The sequence below is a fragment of the Phasianus colchicus genome, chromosome 5 (assembly GCF_987193195.1).
Source record: "Phasianus colchicus chromosome 5, bPhaCol1.hap1.1, whole genome shotgun sequence".
NCBI classification, from domain to species: domain Eukaryota; kingdom Metazoa; phylum Chordata; class Aves; order Galliformes; family Phasianidae; genus Phasianus; species Phasianus colchicus.
This window is the reverse complement of record NC_143440.1, coordinates 28,316,576-28,335,464: the sequence shown is the minus strand read 5'-3', so window position 1 is coordinate 28,335,464 and position 18,889 is coordinate 28,316,576. Positions and strand designations below refer to the sequence as shown.

The 18,889-nt window shown below is 41.4% G+C and overlaps 1 protein-coding gene across 8 annotated transcripts in view; it reads left to right on the top strand.

Annotated features, from left to right (window-relative positions):
* Nucleotides 1-249: 249 nt before the first annotated feature.
* The window catches only part of PCNX1 (pecanex 1), an 87,276-nt gene continuing 68,636 nt past the window's right edge, over nucleotides 250-18,889 (top strand). For all 8 annotated transcript variants that reach the window (XM_031593625.2, XM_090141107.1, XM_031593629.2 and 5 more), the window contains exons 1-3: nucleotides 250-1,020; nucleotides 9,680-9,888; nucleotides 15,800-15,905. In XM_031593625.2, the coding sequence (XP_031449485.1) occupies nucleotides 334-1,020; nucleotides 9,680-9,888; nucleotides 15,800-15,905 (1,002 nt within the window). In that variant the 5' untranslated portion in view covers nucleotides 250-333. The remainder of the gene's footprint in view (nucleotides 1,021-9,679; nucleotides 9,889-15,799; nucleotides 15,906-18,889) is intronic.

Genomic DNA, 18,889 nt, shown 5'->3' with positions numbered 1-18,889 from the left:
GGACGTGATGCTCACCAGCAGCCTACCATAAAAAGATTCGTCTAGAAGCTGAGTTGCCATTTTCCTTGGCAAAAGCTGGAGAGAAATCCAAACAACTGTGTTTTCTTTAAATGCTTTGGGAACGGAATGGTACCAGGGGTGTTTGGTAAAATTGGGTCTTGACAGCAAATGGAAGGACTTCAAACGTGGCGTCCTTCAATTTTAGACAACTCAAGCGTTCGCCACGGGACGTGGTGATCCCGAGGGCTTTTCCCATCATTCCGTGGTATCGCCGTGCCTTGGTGCCACTGGCTGAGGGGGAAGAAAAGCCCTGAGTGGCTGTAGCTCTAGAAAATGGAGGGAGTCCTAAGCCGCCAACGCAGAAGCCTCGTGAGCCGCCCCGGGGCCGAGCCAGAGAGGAATCCCGGGTTCTGTCACGTCCGGAGAGCCCAGGGAAGTCGCCGCCAGCGGCGGGGCCCTGCGGTTGGGGTTCGGCCCCGAAGAAGCGCCGCGGTAACGGCCGCAGCGTCGCCCTCCTCCACGCCGCCAGGAGGCGCTGCGGCCACCCCGGGGGCGAGGAGGGCGGCGGGCCGGCCGCGCGCAGGCGCAGTGGTGGTTGCCCCCGCCCCCGCAGCGTTGTCCCTCCCCGGCGACAGAGAGCGGGGTAGGCGTCCCCTGCCGCAAGGGCTGCCGGTCTATCGGCGGCGCGGGGGCGGGCGGCCGGCCCGGGGCCCGGACATAAGATGGCGGCGGCGTTGCTGGGGAGGCGGCGGCGGCGACGGTTGCGGTTGCGGCCGTGCGGGCTGTCGCGGAGCGCGGGCGGTGCGCGGCTCTGCCCGGGCTCCCAGGGCGGATAGAGCGGGGCCGGCTCGGCGGAGCGGGGCCGCCATGGGCTCCCAGGTGCTGCAGATCCTGCGCCAGGGCGTGTGGGCGGCGCTGAGCGGCGGCTGGTACCAGGACCCGCACCAGGGCGCCGGGGTCAACGCGCTACACCTCTACCTGTGGCTCTTCCTGCTCGGCTTCCCCTTCACCCTCTACATGGTGAGCGCGGGCCGCCCCGGGAGCGGGGCCCCCTGGGCCTCGGGGCGGGCGGGCCCGGCGGGGGGCGGGCGCTGAGCGCGGCGGGGGGGGGGGGTCCGGGGGGCGGGAGGGACCGCGGGGCCGCCGCACGCGCGCCCCCTGCCCGCCGTGCCGCCCGCCCCGCGGCCGCGGTGTGCCCCCACCGGGCGGCCCCGGAGCGCCTGGGCCCGGGGGTGGCGGTGGGAGGGGGTGCGGGAAGCGCGGGGCAGCCGCGCTTCCGTCTCCGCCGCTGCTCCGTCGGCTTCGCCTTCCTCATCTCTGAAGTGGGCATGGCTCCGCTGGCCTCCTGGAAGCGCCGAAAACGCCCGATTACAGTGAAAGCTCTCGGATAGAACCTGTATTTCTGGCTGACGGTCTTATCGCTTTCTCTCATCGCTTTCGATAGCGGGAAGGGATGGCCTTCAGGATCATTACGTAAAAGTTTATCGAGCCGCAGCACGGTGTGCTGGCTGGCACTATCTCTGGACCGTGGTGAAAAGTTCCTTTGGCGTTTCACTTGTACCCAAACTTTAGAAAGCCAGTCTGGGAGAATCCGTGTTGGACGTACCTGACGCTTTGGTCAAAGCTATTGAAAAAAAAATAATGCTGACCTTTAAACCTAGGTGTTCCCTTGACATTTGGACTTGGAACAGATGCAGCAAACGTATGATCAGTTGTGAGAGAAGGAGGCAGTTTCCTGTTGGCCGGTGCTTTTCTTTCCATTTAAGTTATATGCAGCATATGGAGTATAAATATTTTGCTTCAGATTTCTCAGAGGAACAGTGTGATCATTCAAAGTGTGGTGTGACCAGTCTTGTAGCTTGCAAGTCTGCCTGGTCTCAATGCTCTTGACAACCAAAGAGCTTTTGAAAAAATTGAGAATTAGTGAATGAAACCTTGGAGAAAAAACCTCAGCATGAATGCAGTCATAGAAATGTAGAGCTCTTAGATGAGGCATTTACTTGGCTAAAAAGCAGTTTGTAAAATGGCAATGTGAGATGCTTCATACTAAGAAATAGTTGCTGTAGAAGAAGAGATTCACAGCCCTCTATGCTTAGCTCTTAATTCACGTTTCTGTGTTGGAAACAGTAGCTATGAGGCTTTTTGTTTGAAAACTTTATACTGCTGGTAAGGAAACTGCAGGCTGACGAGAACTGCTTCTAAAACTAATGTGACAACAACTAGATGAAACTTCCTACTAAGCTGATCCAATCTCTCAAAAAAAAGACCTGGAAACTTCTGGTGGGAAGAAGAGGGTCCTTTTGGTCCCAAATCATCTCTTTTTCAGAAATAATGCTCTTGTAGTTTGGCAGAATAGCTGATTTGATTAGCACTCTCTGAGAAGGCTGCACGTGAAGGTAAACTATATGGTGCACACACAGAGGCATTGGAGGGGGTGTATGGTTTTTATTGTATGTAGGTCTGCTGGCTGATCAGTATGAACTTACATTGAATCTCCTGCTGATCTTAAAGCAGTAGTTAATCTTCATTTGCCTGTGCTATAGGGTAAACTTCAGTATTGCTTAAATGTGTTTCTTGTGTAAAGGAAAAAGATGGACAAAAGCAAGCTGCATCAGGTTTTGTTGAGGGCAGAGAAGTTCTCTTTCTTCATAGCTCAGGACAAGTTAAAGATGCAACAAGTGCCAACTTCCCTGAGAATAAGTAGGGAGATTAGTCACAAGTTGAAGCAGATTGAATCATATTTGGCTGTTTTCCCTTTTTCCACCCTGTGCAGTTTAAGTGTTGTCTAGACATAAACTAAACAGGCAGAACTGTGATGGTCATCTTAGTTCTTTAGCATCTCTTAAGCTCTTTTCAGAAGAAAAAGGTGTAAATGTTGAGTGGCTGTAGGACATAGATAAATAAGCAGAACTCACTAAGAAGTCTTAGGTAACTGTAATATGAATTCTGAGTGTGACTTACTGGTTTGTAGGGGGGGGGGGGGGGTTCTAAGCTAGTTTCAATTGACTTGTTGCTGGCAGGCATCCATTAAAAAATATATATAAAGGGTTAAAATGCTGATTGGTTTTACATTATGTATGAAGCTTTTCCATGTAAGAAATTCCAAGTTCGTATTCTTGATTTGATGCATTAGGGTAGCAGTAAGTGTAGGTGTTCGTTAGTCATTTTGAAGTAACAAAGACAGTGGGATCCCTTATAAACTTTGCCTGTAGCTGATTCTCAAGACTAAATGAATCGTATGGTAAGCTGATCACTTTTTTTTCCAAGTATTTAATTTCAAACAAAAATGGGAAGCTGTCTCTTTAGGATATGGTAATTCACGTGCACTTCATTGCTTAAAGACTTGGTTTATTGCACCAAGCATTGCTAGTCTTTTTTTCTGTGTATCCTGTATCTTCAGTATGGAATCTGGTAGTGCTCCTTGTGAGGAAGCTGTATCATGTATCTGTGTTTCTTGGCATACGTATGCCACTGCTTATAGGGTTGATGTGTGTAGCATTTGGTGCAAACCAGTCGAAGAAATTAGCAGTGAAATTCAGCTTGCCTTTCTTCCTTGCTCCCTGATCTGTCTACCTTCTGAGAACGGGTATGTGAAAGTGTGGGCTCTGAATCATTGGTGGAGGACACAGATATATGTGTGTAAGTATCCATATTGCAGATCAGGATACTTCTGTTTCTGATATGTATCTGTACACTTAGCCTGTTTGGGGAGAAACTGTAGGTAACAAGGAGTCAAGGAGAAATGTATGCCTAAGTGAAGCTGTGTAGCTGTGTACTCTTGGATCTGTGGCTTGGCAGCATACAAGCAAAAATACTGCTTTCTAGAGTAGTTGAATCTATCCTGTTTTGATAGTTGTATTCAGTAACAGACTCAACTGTGCTTATTCTGCATATCTGTCATAAGAGCCAATCCTTTTTTTTTTTTGTTTTTTGTAGTCTAATTCAAAACTCAAGCTAGGAAAAGCAAATATGCTACAACATGAGGAAACTGTACAACCGGATTGCAAAATATAGTGGTCAAGTTGGAACAAAGATACCCTAAATCGAGAGGCCAGTGTTGTGCATCACTGTTGCAAGGAGGAGGGGAAGAGAGGAGGCTGCCAAGGCGCTTCCCCCGGTTGGAATGCTGCTTCAGCCCCACCACATGCGCAGAAGGGAATGAAGTCTTGGCTCTGGCAGCAGGGGAACTTTGCCAGTGAGTTAAGAGGAGCCAGGACTGTACCTTGCTTGGGGTGATGGGCTCGTACCTACAGAGCTTGTCTGTCAAAGTCAAACTCATTTACACAACAGTTCTCTTAATAGGTTTTCGATTTCCTGCTTTGTGTACATAGTTACAGAAGTAGGTCATAAATACATAGCTCCATGTAAGTCTTCTTAGGAGAAATTTCTGAGACGGATACTGTTTCCTAAACCAAATTTAAGTACTAAAATATATGTTGAGAATCCACTTTTCTCATGATGCTCTAAGTTACACGTAGTTTCTTGGCTACCAGAAGCTTCATTCATACACTTGAGGTTTTTGTCAAAATATTGTGTGACTTGTAACTGAGCGTGCTTCCAGATATCAGCAGTTCTTAAGGGCCCTAGCTGTTAATAAACAAACAACGGTGACAGAACTAGCCCTGCTGTTCCTGGGTAGTCTTTTCTTCTTCTCTGATACAATACTATAAATACTGACTTCAATATGCTTGGTCTTCAGAGTGTTTCACAAGGCAACTGTTACTGTTGAATGGAAGCTTGATTGATGTCACTTTTATGCAAGGACATAAAATCTGATTTGGACTGAAAGACTTTGGTATGAATGTTCTTAACAGCTAACACCTACACCTCTCTTTTGAAAACAAATGGGAAGCTTCATCATATTTGTAATGTCTAGCTAAAGCTCTAGAGCTTTCCAGAGATCCATGAAAGTGTCTTTAATTTTTCATAATTGTGCAGCACAACCTATGATGACGTGAAATTTTCTCTGGTTCCTCTTGCTTTTGTATTTGAAATGCTGACTCAAGATCTTTGCAGTTTAAGTGGGAATATTTTAAAGTCCCATAGCTAATGGTTTGATGTTTCTTAGACCACTAGATTGTTCAGTCTGGAAAAGAGGAGAGTTGAGCTGACCTTACTGCTCTCTACAGCTACCCTCCAGGGAGGTTGTGGTGGAGTGGGAGTCCACCTCTACTCCCGTGTAACTAGCATTAGGACCTGAGGGAATGGCCTCAAATTGCACCAGGGAGATGGAAGTTGCATGTTAGGAAATACTTCTCTGGAAGAGTGGTTAGGCATTGGAATGGGCTGCCCAGGGAGATGTGGAGTCACCAACCCTGGAGCTGTTGGAGAAATGTTTAGATGTTGTACTGTGAGACGTGGTTTAGTGGGAAATATTGGCGATAGGTGGATGGTTGGACTGGATGATTTTAGAAGTATTTTCCTACCTTGGTGATTCTATGATTCTTTTCTGTTCTAGGTTGATGACTGCAATTCAGGAGTGCTTAAGTGTTTCCTGCCCTGATACAGCTGAGATGGCCTTATGGCCAGTAGTTAGCAGAAACGATGTAACTGCATTCCTGTATCTTACTTTGTTCACTACTTGTTTATTCTTACTTCTTTTATAACTCTTATAACCTCCTTTGCATTATACCCTAGTGTTTTGGAAAACTATGCTGATAGACCACTGGTTGCCAGTTAAAGATAACTTTCTACTGGTCCAGCTGGTTATAGGAGCTCACAGTCTGTTGCAGAGGGCAGAACCATGCTTTTCACCGATAACGAGGCAGTAGTGAAGCAGACTTGTGATTTGAGTTCAAGAACATACCCAAATAATGTCTAGAATAAGTGTTCTTCAGAGTAAGTTCTGACTGCAGTTCTTTACTTTCTGTAAATACTTTTTATTATATAGGAGAAAAGTGAGGAAGAGATAGCCAGGCTTGATAAGTCTGATTATTTTGAGATCAGTTCATGTAGATAGTATGGATATCACGTTGTCTTGAAAGGTATACATTTTTGAAAGTAACTTCAAAGGGAAAGGTGGTAGAAAGTCTGTATCTTCTCCATTCCTCTCCTCCTTGAGTTTTTGATGATACTACGTGACTTCCCTTTAAGGTACAGGGAAATACTTTTAGCTTGGAGTTTGTCTAGTTATTTATTTGACTTGTTCAAACATTGGGTGACTGATGTTTTCAACAGAATGTAATTAAAGCAGGCAGATTCTGTATGGTCATGTCTAGCTCTTTCTTCTCTCCTACGAGAGCTTCACTTGTGACTAGTGCTGTTCAGTGTGCTCTTTCTTTTGGTGCTAATGGAAGTGACTGTAGGGATGTGCAGTAAAATGAGAGATTCTCTGGAATGCTGTTGCAGCTACAGCTTTATACCTGGTCTGAAAACAAGCTCTAACAAGGTTTTTGTCTGGGCCTGATTAAAAATGGTGCTTGCTTACTTGTGAAAACAACTGAAATGAGACCTAGCTGTTCATTTGTAGGACTTGAGCATTCCTATTACAATCTTGAAGATGTTATTGTGTAGGATACTCAGTTACTCAGGTCTCCTCAAATGTGGTAAAATGTCAAGAGCAACTCAATAGAATCATAGCATAATTTAAATTAGAAAAAACCTTCAATATCAAGTCAGCTGTCAGCCTGACCTGCCGAGGGCCATTACTAACCTGTGTCCCTTGGTGCCGCATCCAGGCATCTCTTAAATACCTCCAGGGATGGAGACTCCTGCTTCCCTGGCCGGCCTGTTCTAGTGCTTGACCACCCTATCCATGAAGAAATTTGTTCCTAATGTCCTGTCTAAAACTACCCTGATGCAATCAATAATGTTACTTTAACTTGTTTTGGCTCAGGGAGAAAAGACCCTGCATAGAAGCTGAATTTTTCCAAGTTTTGGCAAAGTAGAACAGAGAAGGTACCAGTGGTTTAGGTTGGCTTGAATTCACTGTATTTCTTGAGGCTGGAATGTAGATGAATTGCTGGCACCATGGATAGTACTGATGTACCACAGCATAAGACCTTAATGTAAGGTATGATCGTACAGTAGAGTGTGCTGGACGTGCTCAAAGTTATTCTATTCCCAAAATCCTATCCAGAGAAGAGCAAGACTGAATAAACACAAGGAATGAAAAATACGAATTTGTTGCATGAATCCTAGCTCTCTGCAATCCTGTAGAAAAGGGACGTGAGGAGGGATAAAATGTACTGTTTAATTCTTTGTTGGGTTTAATTCAAGCTACGTTCATTCTCTGTTTTTTTCTAACTTATTCTCAGAGCTCCGCTTTGCACAACAGAACGTGTGGATCTTGCATTCCACAGGGTGAACAGGATGCAGTATGTAACTTAGTTGCTGATGGATGGAGGGGAAAAACTGAAGAGCTCTCCAAATAGAGTTAGCCCGTAAAAGACATGTCTGTACTTTTGTCATTTAGTGTTAAACTGATTGCAGTAATGGCTTCAGAACACTGGGTGCTTGTAAAGGAGAGGCCAATTGAACTCTGTTTGTGATTTGGTAGCAGACTGCTTAGCATGTACAGGAAGCTTAAACATTTTGCCAGAGCTTATGTGCTTGCCTGTGCCTGCATGAACCTTGCTGCCTCTCAAGTTCTCAGAAGCATTGCTTTTTTTTTTTTTGAGGAAACCTTTGTGTTGCTCCAGGGTTTATGGATGTCACTATCATCGTGGCTCCTGGCTGCTTGTTGATGCTGCATTTAAAATTGTTTCCTCTTTCTTCTCCTGAGGTGGTGCTTGTTAAGTGAGTTTTCCCCTATCCATTAGTCTTGCCCAGCTGATCATGAAAGATAGCAGACAGAAATCTAAGTTAACGTACCCCAACTTTGTATGCCTGTCCTACTTCAAATGGTATGTTAGATTCAGACTTGTTTTTGAGGGTGTAATGTAGGTTAAACTTGAGCTCTTAAAGAGAAGAGATCAGAATAAGTAACCTCTCTTCTAATTGATTCTAGACTCATTCATATATTTGGCTTAAGAAATATTGTACTGATTGATTGTTTTTGCTTCCTGCCAGAATGTGAACAGTCAGATTAGGGATGGGTTTTCCACTGAAGTTCCTAATTGATACAATATTAAGAAATTCTTATTGTTTTATTCCCCTTTGTTAGTACAGTATTTTGTATTCAGAGATCTAGTCAAACTGTTTTTGCTTAAGTCAGAGCTCAAATTACTCACGGCTCTTTCAGGACAAATATTCTCTTAAATATATAGGAATCTTAATGTTTTAATCAGATCTCTTTAAAATGATAAAAGTAGCTCTATATAAATACAGGAGACTTTCTGCCCTATTCTCTGCTTGTGTTTCTCTGTTTCTGCAAGATATGCATGGAACTTTGAAGATGCCTCTGTTGCTAATGTTTATAAAGCATGAGTGACTAGGTGTATGAAGCAAGCTGGAATTAGCCTCACAATAGGAAACCTAATAAGGCAGTTCACTTAATCTTCTCATCTATTGAGTTAATGTTTGTGCTGGATATCAAATGCTACTTAATTCTGATTGTCACACATCTGTATATATACTTCTGAATGCTTAGAATTTCAAACTGTGCTGTCAGCTGGGTAAAGGGCAATGATATAACAGTATTTGAGTGTCCAGCTTCTTGTTTTGGTGATGGAATTGGTATATTTGTGGCTGAACACTGTGAGTTAATATCTCATTTTGTTTAGTGACCGGACAAAAGTATTAGTAGAACTAAAAGGTGAATTAGAACGGATAAAGCCTTGAAGTGGAAGTTTGACTCGTATGCCACAGCGGTCAGACTTCACTTAATACCTGTTGCTGAGATGACTGGTCTGTAAAAGCCTCGTGGGTCTCTGCAAAAGCTGGATGTGAGGTGTTAGTTTAGAGGAGTTTCAGAACTTGAATTTAGAACTGAGGCTTTTTATTTGGCTTTTGTCCACCTCTGTCACAACTGAAAAATTCTCATCAAAATATCTGCATTGGCTGTCTCTCTATGGGCATGTAACTGTCTAGCATAAATAACCCTTATAGGATGTGATACTGTGGGCTAGTGTAGACTGCTGCATAACAGTGTGAGCCACAAATGTAAATTGACCTTTTTTGTATGTGAGTGAGGAGAAGTTAAGCTTTCATGACTGATAGGTATTTTGTCATGGAAGAGTAGCTGTTGGAAACTGACAAAGCTAAATCAAAACATCTAGTCTATGTAATTTTCTCTCATCTACAATGCTGTCAAACTGACTTTCTTTTCTTTCAAAAAAACTGGAATTGGTTTGGTGTACTAATCTTAAAACAGGGTCTAACCCGTGTTTGGTTTAGTCTTTAAGTGTGAATGAAATGTAATTGGAAATATCGTCATATAATAGTCATGCTAGCTTTAAGTCTTCTCATCTAAGTATTACATTCCAAAAGCCTGGAGGAAAAAAAAAAAAAGAGGAAGTTAAATTTGCTTTTCAAACTCTAATCGTAGGTTTACTTAGCATGCTGCTGTGGTGCTTTGGTATTTTGTAGTCAAACTTTTTTTTATCTCGCTGGACTGCTAATAATGTCCATGCAAGGTTTAGACTGTATAATGTGTATGGCTTCTCAAATCTTGCTGAAAACAAAGGTTAATATCTTCAGGATGAAGGAAATTGTTAAACGGTGTGTAGCTGGTAAGTATGCTTCTTATGAATATTTGACCTTGTGTTCACTAACACTTCTTCTGCTCTTCTTTTGAAAGGCCCTTCCTTCTTCCATGATGATAGTAGCTGTGTACTGCCCAGTAATAGCAGCGCTCTTTATCGTTTTGAAGATGGTGAACTACCGTTTGCACAGGGCACTGGATGAGGGAGAAATTGTGGAGAGGAATGCCAATGAGCGTATGGACAGGGGTGCAAAAACAGAACAAAGCAGTGTTTCAGCCAAGAGGAAAGACAGCAATGGACCCAGGTAAGGTCTCTGTCAGTGTTTGTGTACTGCTCGAAATGTTGAAGAATTATGTCTTTATCAGATGTGTAACTGGAATGGTGGATGAAATAAACACTGAAGAATATGGATGCTGACTTCTGTGACTTTTGAAAGACTGATTAAGTCTAATTTAAAAAAAAAAAGCCCTTTTTACATTTCAAGTTTGAAATAATGATTTTATGTCAACTTTCTGGTTCTTTTTTGAAGGAAGATGTTGGAAGCACTGAGACAACAACGTGGAAAATATGTGCTCTTTAGGTTGCTAAATGCTTGGTGAACACAGCTAGAACTAGTAATATTATTTCAGCAGTAGACATGTTTTTAAAAATCTAGCTGTCAAATACTGACTGAGTTTTTAGTGATAAAAGCAGTGTCTGAGATCTGAATTTAGTTTGCTTAGTTTTACAAAGCTGGTCACATACAATACTTCACTCTAGTTGTAGGCTTGATTCAGGAGAACACTGTCCTGTGAAACTGGAATTCTGAAACTGTTCAGCTCACTAGTGAAGATGATGATTCTGAAGTATTGTCAATAGGAAATTATTACTTCCAACAGATGGCTTTTGCCATCATCAGAAGAGGTTTCCCTTCTCTGACCAGGCTATGCAGAGGAAAAAAGAGCAAAAGATTACTCATCAACAAGGCTGTTTGAACTCAGTATGTGTTACGAGCTCTATTATCAAAGCCTCCGCCAAGCTCCGTGTAACTGAGGACCTCTTAAGAGTTAGACTACATGAAATAAATGAATCTTGAATTGTTAGCTTTTTAAAGACCTTTCTCTTTCCTTTGCGTTTCTGGCTATTATTCATGAATTGTTTTCAGAGTGAAGGGATTGGTATACTGTCATACCGTGTTTCTTTAGTTTTTAAAAGGAAACAAAAAAAGACCAACCCAACACAAAAGCCTGAAACTTCTAAATGGAGGCACATGCTATAAGGAGCTGTAATCAAAAGAAGCTTCTTACTCTGTGTATCAGGATGTTTAAAGGTTGATGTAGTGGTGTTTAAAATGTTCGGGGTAGAAGTGAAAGAATTTCCTAGTGCATATGGAGTAGCTTCCACAGAGTGAGTCTTATGTTCTTCTGTGTCTGTGCTCAGCTTAGTATTATTAGCAAAATCTGTCTTCATTTCCTTTAAAGCTAGTATACAGTAACTTCTTGTATCAATCTTTTATAACCTGACCATCTTTCCATTCAGCGTTTGGTAACTGAACCTGCTGATTTTAATTGTAACTCCATTTAGATCACCACACTTCTTGCTAAAACTGTATTGTTCTGTTTTGGTGTAGTGCTACCCTAAATGTATACGGATGCCTTTTCTGCTTAACAAAATTCATGAAAGTAAACTAGTGGTCTTTTCTGTTTAAGTGCAGCCTTGCTAATGCATGTGTTAGATGTGATCTGTAGACTTTTTTTCTTCGTTTCTAAGCTGTGTAGGTTTTGCTTTCACAAGGGTTGTCAGGGCTTGGCAAGGACTTCTTTGTACAGGTATTCTGAATTACTTATGGATGTTTCAGAAGTTCTGTTTTTTCTGAGGACCAGTTGATCTGAGCCAATTTACTACATTATAAGTATCTGTGAGCTCAGATGTTGAGGTTAGTTTGGCGTGTGTACTGCTTGCCGACTGAAGTTTCGTTTACTTTCATATGATCCTTGTTCCCACTCTCAGGTCTCTTAACTGGAACTGGGAACAAGGTCAATGCAAAAATTACAAAGTTACTTTTTGGATGGGATGTGCAGTATGTTCTAATCTTTATCTAGAAGCTCCCAAGAACTTTGGGGTAATGTTCAAACCGGTAGAGGAGATACAGGGCAAGGTTTTAGTGTACTAAGTTAAATCAGAAGAGTAATAGAAAATCTTTTCTGATGAGTGTGTGTATGTGGGGTTTTGTTTAGTTTTTAATCCTGCTCTTGTAGCACAGAGTGGGCATAAGGCTTTTTGCACATGTAGATCTGTCCACCTCTCATGCAATTTCTGACTTCATACTTTTATGACAGGGTGGTGTTAGTTATGCTTTACCTCTTGTGAGGTTTCATTAAAACAAATAAATAATGGGAATAATACGAACTCCTAATCCTGCACTGGAGGAGTAGTACTGGAGTCTGTTAGGTATCAGTGGATCCACGTACATACTTTCAAACATTTAACTTGCAATCTTGCTTTTGGGAATATGAATGCCTTCTTTATTGTGTCAGTGACTGCTATGATTCACAGTAGGATAAGACATTAACCTGGTGACACTATTCTCAATACCCATCAATGTGGGGGAGCTGAATTTTGCTTGTACTTTGCTATATAAATCAGGAGAATGTGATTTCTTAATTTGCTGCCTTTGAAACACACGCTGTCTGCTTTAAACAAGTGGAGCAAGAAAATTAAAAAAAAAAAAGAAGTTGGGGTGCCTACAACTCTTGCTTTACTTATACTATTTCTTCTCCTTGCAGTTCTGTGCCTGACAGACTTCTTGATCTTGGAGTTGTTTGACTTTTTTGAAGTTGTAATTACCACTTTAAGCTTTACAGGAAGTCTCTTAATGCTTGAAATTGGTCTGTTCTGTCATTTTCAATACGTGCTGTGGTCCTTCTCCTATTACATCTGTAACTTTACCTTTAGCCTGGTCTCGGTTTTCTGGTCAAGTCTGGCCAATCTCAGCCTTTAATTGGCCCTGTTACAGGGCTATCTTATGTGCCAGCAGAAACCAGTAAATTGAGGAGGTTAATGGTGAGGGTTTTTAACCCCTTACCCAGCTTACCAGAAGATGATGTCTTCCTAAAGGATGTTCTTCCTGTATTTCTAAATCATATGTACTTCAAGAACAATTGAGTGGCTCTGAAGGATAGAAGGAAGCAAAAAGTCTACTGACAAAGGAAGGTGTTCAACAGATGAAGAATGAAACCCTTCCTCTGCTTTGTCCTGATGTCAGAACTGTTCTAAATTCTCTCTGAAAGTCATTGTCTGAACATCAGACCTCTTTAGCTAATCAGCCTAAGTAAGTTATTAAACTTCTGAATTCCCGTAGGCTAGCAGTCTCTTCACACTTTCAGTTGGACTCTGACATGCTCACAGTTGCATACAGTAAATGTGCAGGTGCCTCTAAATGATGCCTCCTCTATTGCAGTCTTGGTGGCATGTAGCTGGGCATAGTTTACTCCATCTTCTCAATTTGTCTGGTTACTTCTGTTTCTTTGGTTACTTGCAATCTGGTAATTGTAGCACTTGCTCAGGGCTATGAAGTCATCAACCTGTTAGAAACTGGTTGTAGGAATTAGTAGCAGGAACAAATGGCTACTATCTATAGTATACTATACTGTAATGGCAGCAAGCAACTACTAGGGCTCTGGGCTACAAGAGCATTTAGAATCTTCTGTGCATACAGTGGTTAAGCCTGGAAGTCTGTACTTCCTGCTTGTTCCTGCAGACACTTTTATTGTTGTTTTGTTAGAAGCTTTTGTTATAATCCATTTGTTTGAGTGCTACCTCAGAACACAGCAGTGCTATATAGGCTTTTGTTGAATCGTATTGTTACTTGTGCTGATATCTGCTGGTTCATTTTAAAACAAAACTGCTTCCTTCCCCCACCCTGGCCCTCCTCCCCAGACCTATGCATGAAAGCTAATTCCTGTTGACTTACTCTTCCTATTTCACAGAACGTACTTGAATCATTTGCAAGGTTTCTGAATAAATTATTTAAACAAGAACAGAACTTTATCTTTTTCTGAAAGGCATTATTTGTTATTTCTCTAGTTGTCATCATAATGTATGCTGAACTTAAATATTGAGTTGATTTTTAGTTTAGTCTTAACTTTATATTATGTCCTTAAGCATTCTAAAAATGTTTACATAGGGAATACTATGTTTGGCTAAAGCTGATGGAAACTAAAGAAGCTGAATTCTGCATTTTTTTTTTTCCCACTGATTCATCCTTAGCATTATTGATAAGATTAGGTCAGAGAGAGCTTTGTAAACAACAAGCAATTACAACATGTTGATATCATGCTGCTGAGCTATACCAAAATGGTGGCACCTTCTCAGTTTGCTGAGGAGTTGGACCATATTGTTCTGCTGACTAATGTCTGGTTGAATCTTAACCTGACTATTTTTTACTTAAGAAGTATATTCCTTACTTCAGACATTTTGTTTTGTTATCCCTTTGATGAAGGAATGTTCAGTCTGTAGAGGTATGTGATTAGGGGACTCATGTATGATTTGGAATGGTTCCTGAGGCTGAACCCCAGCGTGATTTATCTCTCTGTGGGATTACAACAGGAAACATCATACCACTGTATAAAGGATATTTCAGGTCTGTTAGCCTATTGAGAGATTCTTTATAATATCCTACTTTGATATTCTTGTCTTTTTTAAAAAAAGTTGTTGTTGGTCTGACTGTGTGGGACTAGATACATATAAAGACAGACCTGCTGTATTTCTGCCCATTTCTGTCCCGTTCTCCACAGATAACAGAATTGTATCTTTACTTTCATTCCAAATGGAGCAATAGGTGTCATTTCTCCACCAAAATACTGGAGCAGCCTTGTTGCAAGACCAGCCAATTTCTGTTTTGTAAATGTCTGCCTTTAATAAGCTGAACTATGGTGAATTATGATTTGATGGTGTTGATCTAGAACATACTTTGAAAGTAATATTTATTAATCTTGAAGTGGTGAAATCATTAGGACGCTATAATATGTGTGTTATAATATATGTATTATAATATATGTATTGCATCTTAAAATCTTAGTAGGGCATGTAAACCTTCTGAACAAAAGTTCTTCTGTGGTAGGAGGACTACTCCAAAAGTAATGCCTCCTATTTTATTACATTGGCCCACGACATCAGAGATGGCTGTTGGTGATACGACTGAAGAGGTTGAACTTTCCTACCAATATTCCGTTAGGTTTTGTTGCCGTGTGAACAGATGGCAGCAGAGGGGCAGTCTGGTAAAACAGTGCCTGACATGGAAGTGTGTCTGAAGTAAAGGTGTGGCATTGAATTCCTCCCTGTGGAAAAAATGCACCCACTGACATTAATCAACTCTTGATGGATGTTTATGGAGACCAAACAGTGGGTGTGAACACAGTGAGGCAGTGGGTGGTATGTTTCAACAGGAGTGACGGTGGGTCACCTCTGCTGATGCAGATGTTTGAGTCTGGCATGTATGCTCTTGTTTGTTGCAGGTGAGAAGGCATAGCTCATGGTGGAGAAAACACTGAAAAAGAGTGTTTTGTAGCTGTGAAATTTCAGTACCAAATAGCATTGTTGTAGTTCCCATGGAAATTAATAGGTGGCATTAATTTTAGAGTGACCTACATAAGTAATGATTTGGTGTCTGACAATGGCAAAGTCCTCTAGGGCTTTATCTTCCTGCCTTTCCAATAGCTTTCAGTGATGATATGTGGCTACTTGTTTAACCCATACTTAATTTTGCTCCTAGGTACAACTTAAGGAGAACTTTTTGATCTGTGTAACAGCAAATGACTTCAAATTGAGTTCTTCCCCTGCTTTTAGAAAGATTGTTACTGAGTGCTTTTTCTGTCGGTTGATTTCTGTATGTTTCAGCTGACAGATGTTCCAAAAGTTACACACCTGTGTTCACTTGCAGGGAAAATTTCATATGCCAGCATTTCAGAATCCCTTAAGGTTCCTAACTCTTCATACTTTGTGCTGGCCAGTGACAGTTAAGTTGCAAGGCAAGCAGCTTCTGTACTAGTGTATGGGATGCTCCAGTTACACCTCAGTTTTCTGCATCACATGAGCAGTTTTTGTCTGAGATACTGGGATATGCTTGAGCTTATGAATTTTGATAAGCAAGAAAATGTTGTTAAATCTGGACTCAGCATAGTCAGACATTTTATGTGTTTAACTGGTAGGTTAATTATTTTTAATCTTTCTCTTAGTGACCCTGGTGGAGGAATTGAGATGTCAGAGTTCATTCGAGAAGCCACTCCCCCTGTTGGCTGTAGTTCACGCAATTCTTATGCTGGAATAGATCCAAACAACCAGGTGAGAATTAAAGCATTTGCAGTTGTTGCTGCTGGCTTTGTGACCAGTACTCATTGCTGATTTTTATTTATTTTTAGTATCATTTTTTTGATTGTACTAAGATCAGCAGCTTATCTGCCTGTTGTATTTAACTGCTTTGTTTGGGATGGTGTTGCACAAGCTGTTTGATTCCTGCTCATCCAGTCTTGTGTTCTAAGAACAGCTGGCTTTTATGAGGCAAACTACTGTCCCAGCAGGAAGTATTCAATTTCTGCTCAGCTTGCTTTCTTCTGAGTTAGGAAGATGGCTCAGAACATGGTCAGATAAATACTAAGACCTGCTGTCATAGGCTTTTGTCTTCCCTTTTGTACCAGTGTGCCATTAGATAGAACACAGCTACGAAGTCATGGCACAAACTAATTGTTTGATATGTGTCATTTAGACACTTGATTGATAAACTTCAGTTGTATTAATTTTGAGGAGGCTTCTGTTAACTCTTCTTAGGATGTATCCACCACTATCTCTTGCTGTGCTAAATGACGTTTTGAACATCATTATTTCTGATGATTCAGACTCTGCATTAAAAAAAAAAAAAAAAAAAGTTAATTTGCTGGAGTACAAAGATAGTTGAAATAGAAATAATAAAACTGTTAATCTTTAGATTACCTCTGCAAAATCTTCCCAATTTTGATGCCTCAGCAGGAGCAGGAAGAAGGCACTAAATATGGGCTGCTGTATTCCAGATGGAAGGGCTGAAGAACTTGCCTTTTTTGGATTGTACTCAGTTCATTTTGTAGTTTCACTGGGAAGCTGTTCTGTTCCTTTATTACGTCTGCTGCGTTCGACTTTTACAGTGCTGTATGTGCTGTTCCTTTCATTTAGCTTGTGACTATTAGCCAGTCATGGCATCCTTCTTTTACCTTATCAGAGGATGAACAGATCTGACTGTCCTGACTGTAAGGTTATGTTGCCAGAGAGCACTGCAGCATTCTCTTAAGGATACAGAAGCTATTTTTGGATGGAGGGGAAATCCTTGTCTTGGTATTATAACAAGTCCATCCGATTAGCTCTGTTGGTCAGCAGCGTATAAAGTAGTGCAATATTATGTTGGTGTTTTTGCTGCATAATGTTTCATTATGCGGCATAGATAGGGTTTGTAGTGTTCAAGGAATAGGAAGCAATGGTCCATGTAGGAGTAGTTTAGTAGACCAGGGCTCTTGTTTCTTTGAGAGGCCTTTTTTTGAAGAGCATTTTCCACACCGAACTGTTGTAATGTTAAAGCATGTGAAGGAGCTCCATGCTCTTTGCTGCTTGTTTTAATGCTGATACCATAATAACCAACATAATGTTGCAGTTGAAACTACAGATAAAAATTAGTGCTTGCTAGTTGCCTGTAATTGAATTTGAGGCATCAGCGGGGTAAGTGTACAGTAAACAACTGAGTTCTTTTCAGTTTTCTCTTGCTGATACATTTGCATTCAGCTACAGCATCTGTAGGCAGAGCGTATTATTGAAGGTCAAAAGAAAAAAAAAAACTTGAAAAATTGCAAGATGACTGACAAAAGTGTGCTTGACAGTGTAGTGAAGAAAATGAATTAAACAAGCTTTGCTTTTTTGTAGCAAAGCAGTTATGCTGTAGTCTGACGGGATAAAATCTGCATGTGTGTTCAGAGAATGTTAGATTTGCTATACTTACAGAAGGGAATTAGTAGAATTATACTTTTTTTTTTTTTTTTTTTGAGTCATTTAAATTATACAATAAAGCACGGTTGCTATCTTTCTTTTCTTAAATCTCTCAAGTTCATATTTTGCCTTTGAATGCCCTTCGCCTACCCTGTTTCTGAGAGATTTAATTATCTGTAAATGATGCTGTTTTTTGTGAGTTTTTTGAGGGAGGTGATGGTGGAAATATTACTAAAGGAAAGCCTAAATTCTCTGCAACATCTCATCAAAACATTTGCTAGAGGTTACAGAACATACATAAAAAGGCAGACTAATCCTAAATGGCTATCAAGCTCTTAAATGAGGAGGGATGTATGCTAGTTGGCCATTGTACATGACTGAAAATAGATATTAAATAAAACTTGGAATATGATTGTAGCTAGTATCTAAAAATAGCTCAAGAAATACTGCAATTTACTTGCTTTGGGATGATTGTAGTCTATGTAATCAAACTGCTATTAAAAGAAAAATTTCACTAGCAGGAACAAGAGGAAGAATAAGATAAAGGAAAATCATGGAGTCATAGAGTAGCTAGGGTTGGAAGGGACCTTAAAGATCATCTACTTCCAAACCCCTGTTGTGGGCAGGGTTGCCACCCACTAGATCAGGCTGCTCAGGGCTCCACCAAGCTGTCCTTGAACGCGGCTAGAGATGGGGCACACACAGCTTCTAGGACAGCCTGTGCCAGTGCCTCACTGCCATCTGAGTAGACAATTTTCTCCTGACGTCTAACCTAATCTCCCCTCTCTTAGTTTAAAATCATTTCCCCTTGTCCCATTCACTATCAGACCATGTAAAAGGTCAGTCTTCATCTTGTTTATATGCTCCCTTTAAGTACTGGAAGGCTGGACTGAGATCTCCCAAGAGCTTTCTCTGTGACGAGCAAGCCCAATTCCCTCCGCCTTTCTTTGTAGGAGTGCTACTACAATGCTGTGAGCATCTTTGTGGTCTCCTCTGGACCTGCTTCAACAGCTCCATGCCAATGATTAGGTTAAATTGATCTAAGCTTATTCAGCACATCACCCAAGGGGAAGTGTGCTACTGCCACTTCCCCTGTTCTAACACGTAATGTCCTTGTGGTTTTCTAATCATTGAATCAACTCTCTGATAGACCTCAAATCTAACCCTGCTGAAAGTGTGCATCTCTTCCAAAGCAAACAACTTCTGGATTTAGCTTGGTATTTACTAAGTTGAACAGAATTTTTATATTAACGTAGTGTTTCCCTTAAACATTTTAGGCACCCACTGGTACTGCATTGAACGTACAGCTTTATGGCAGCAGT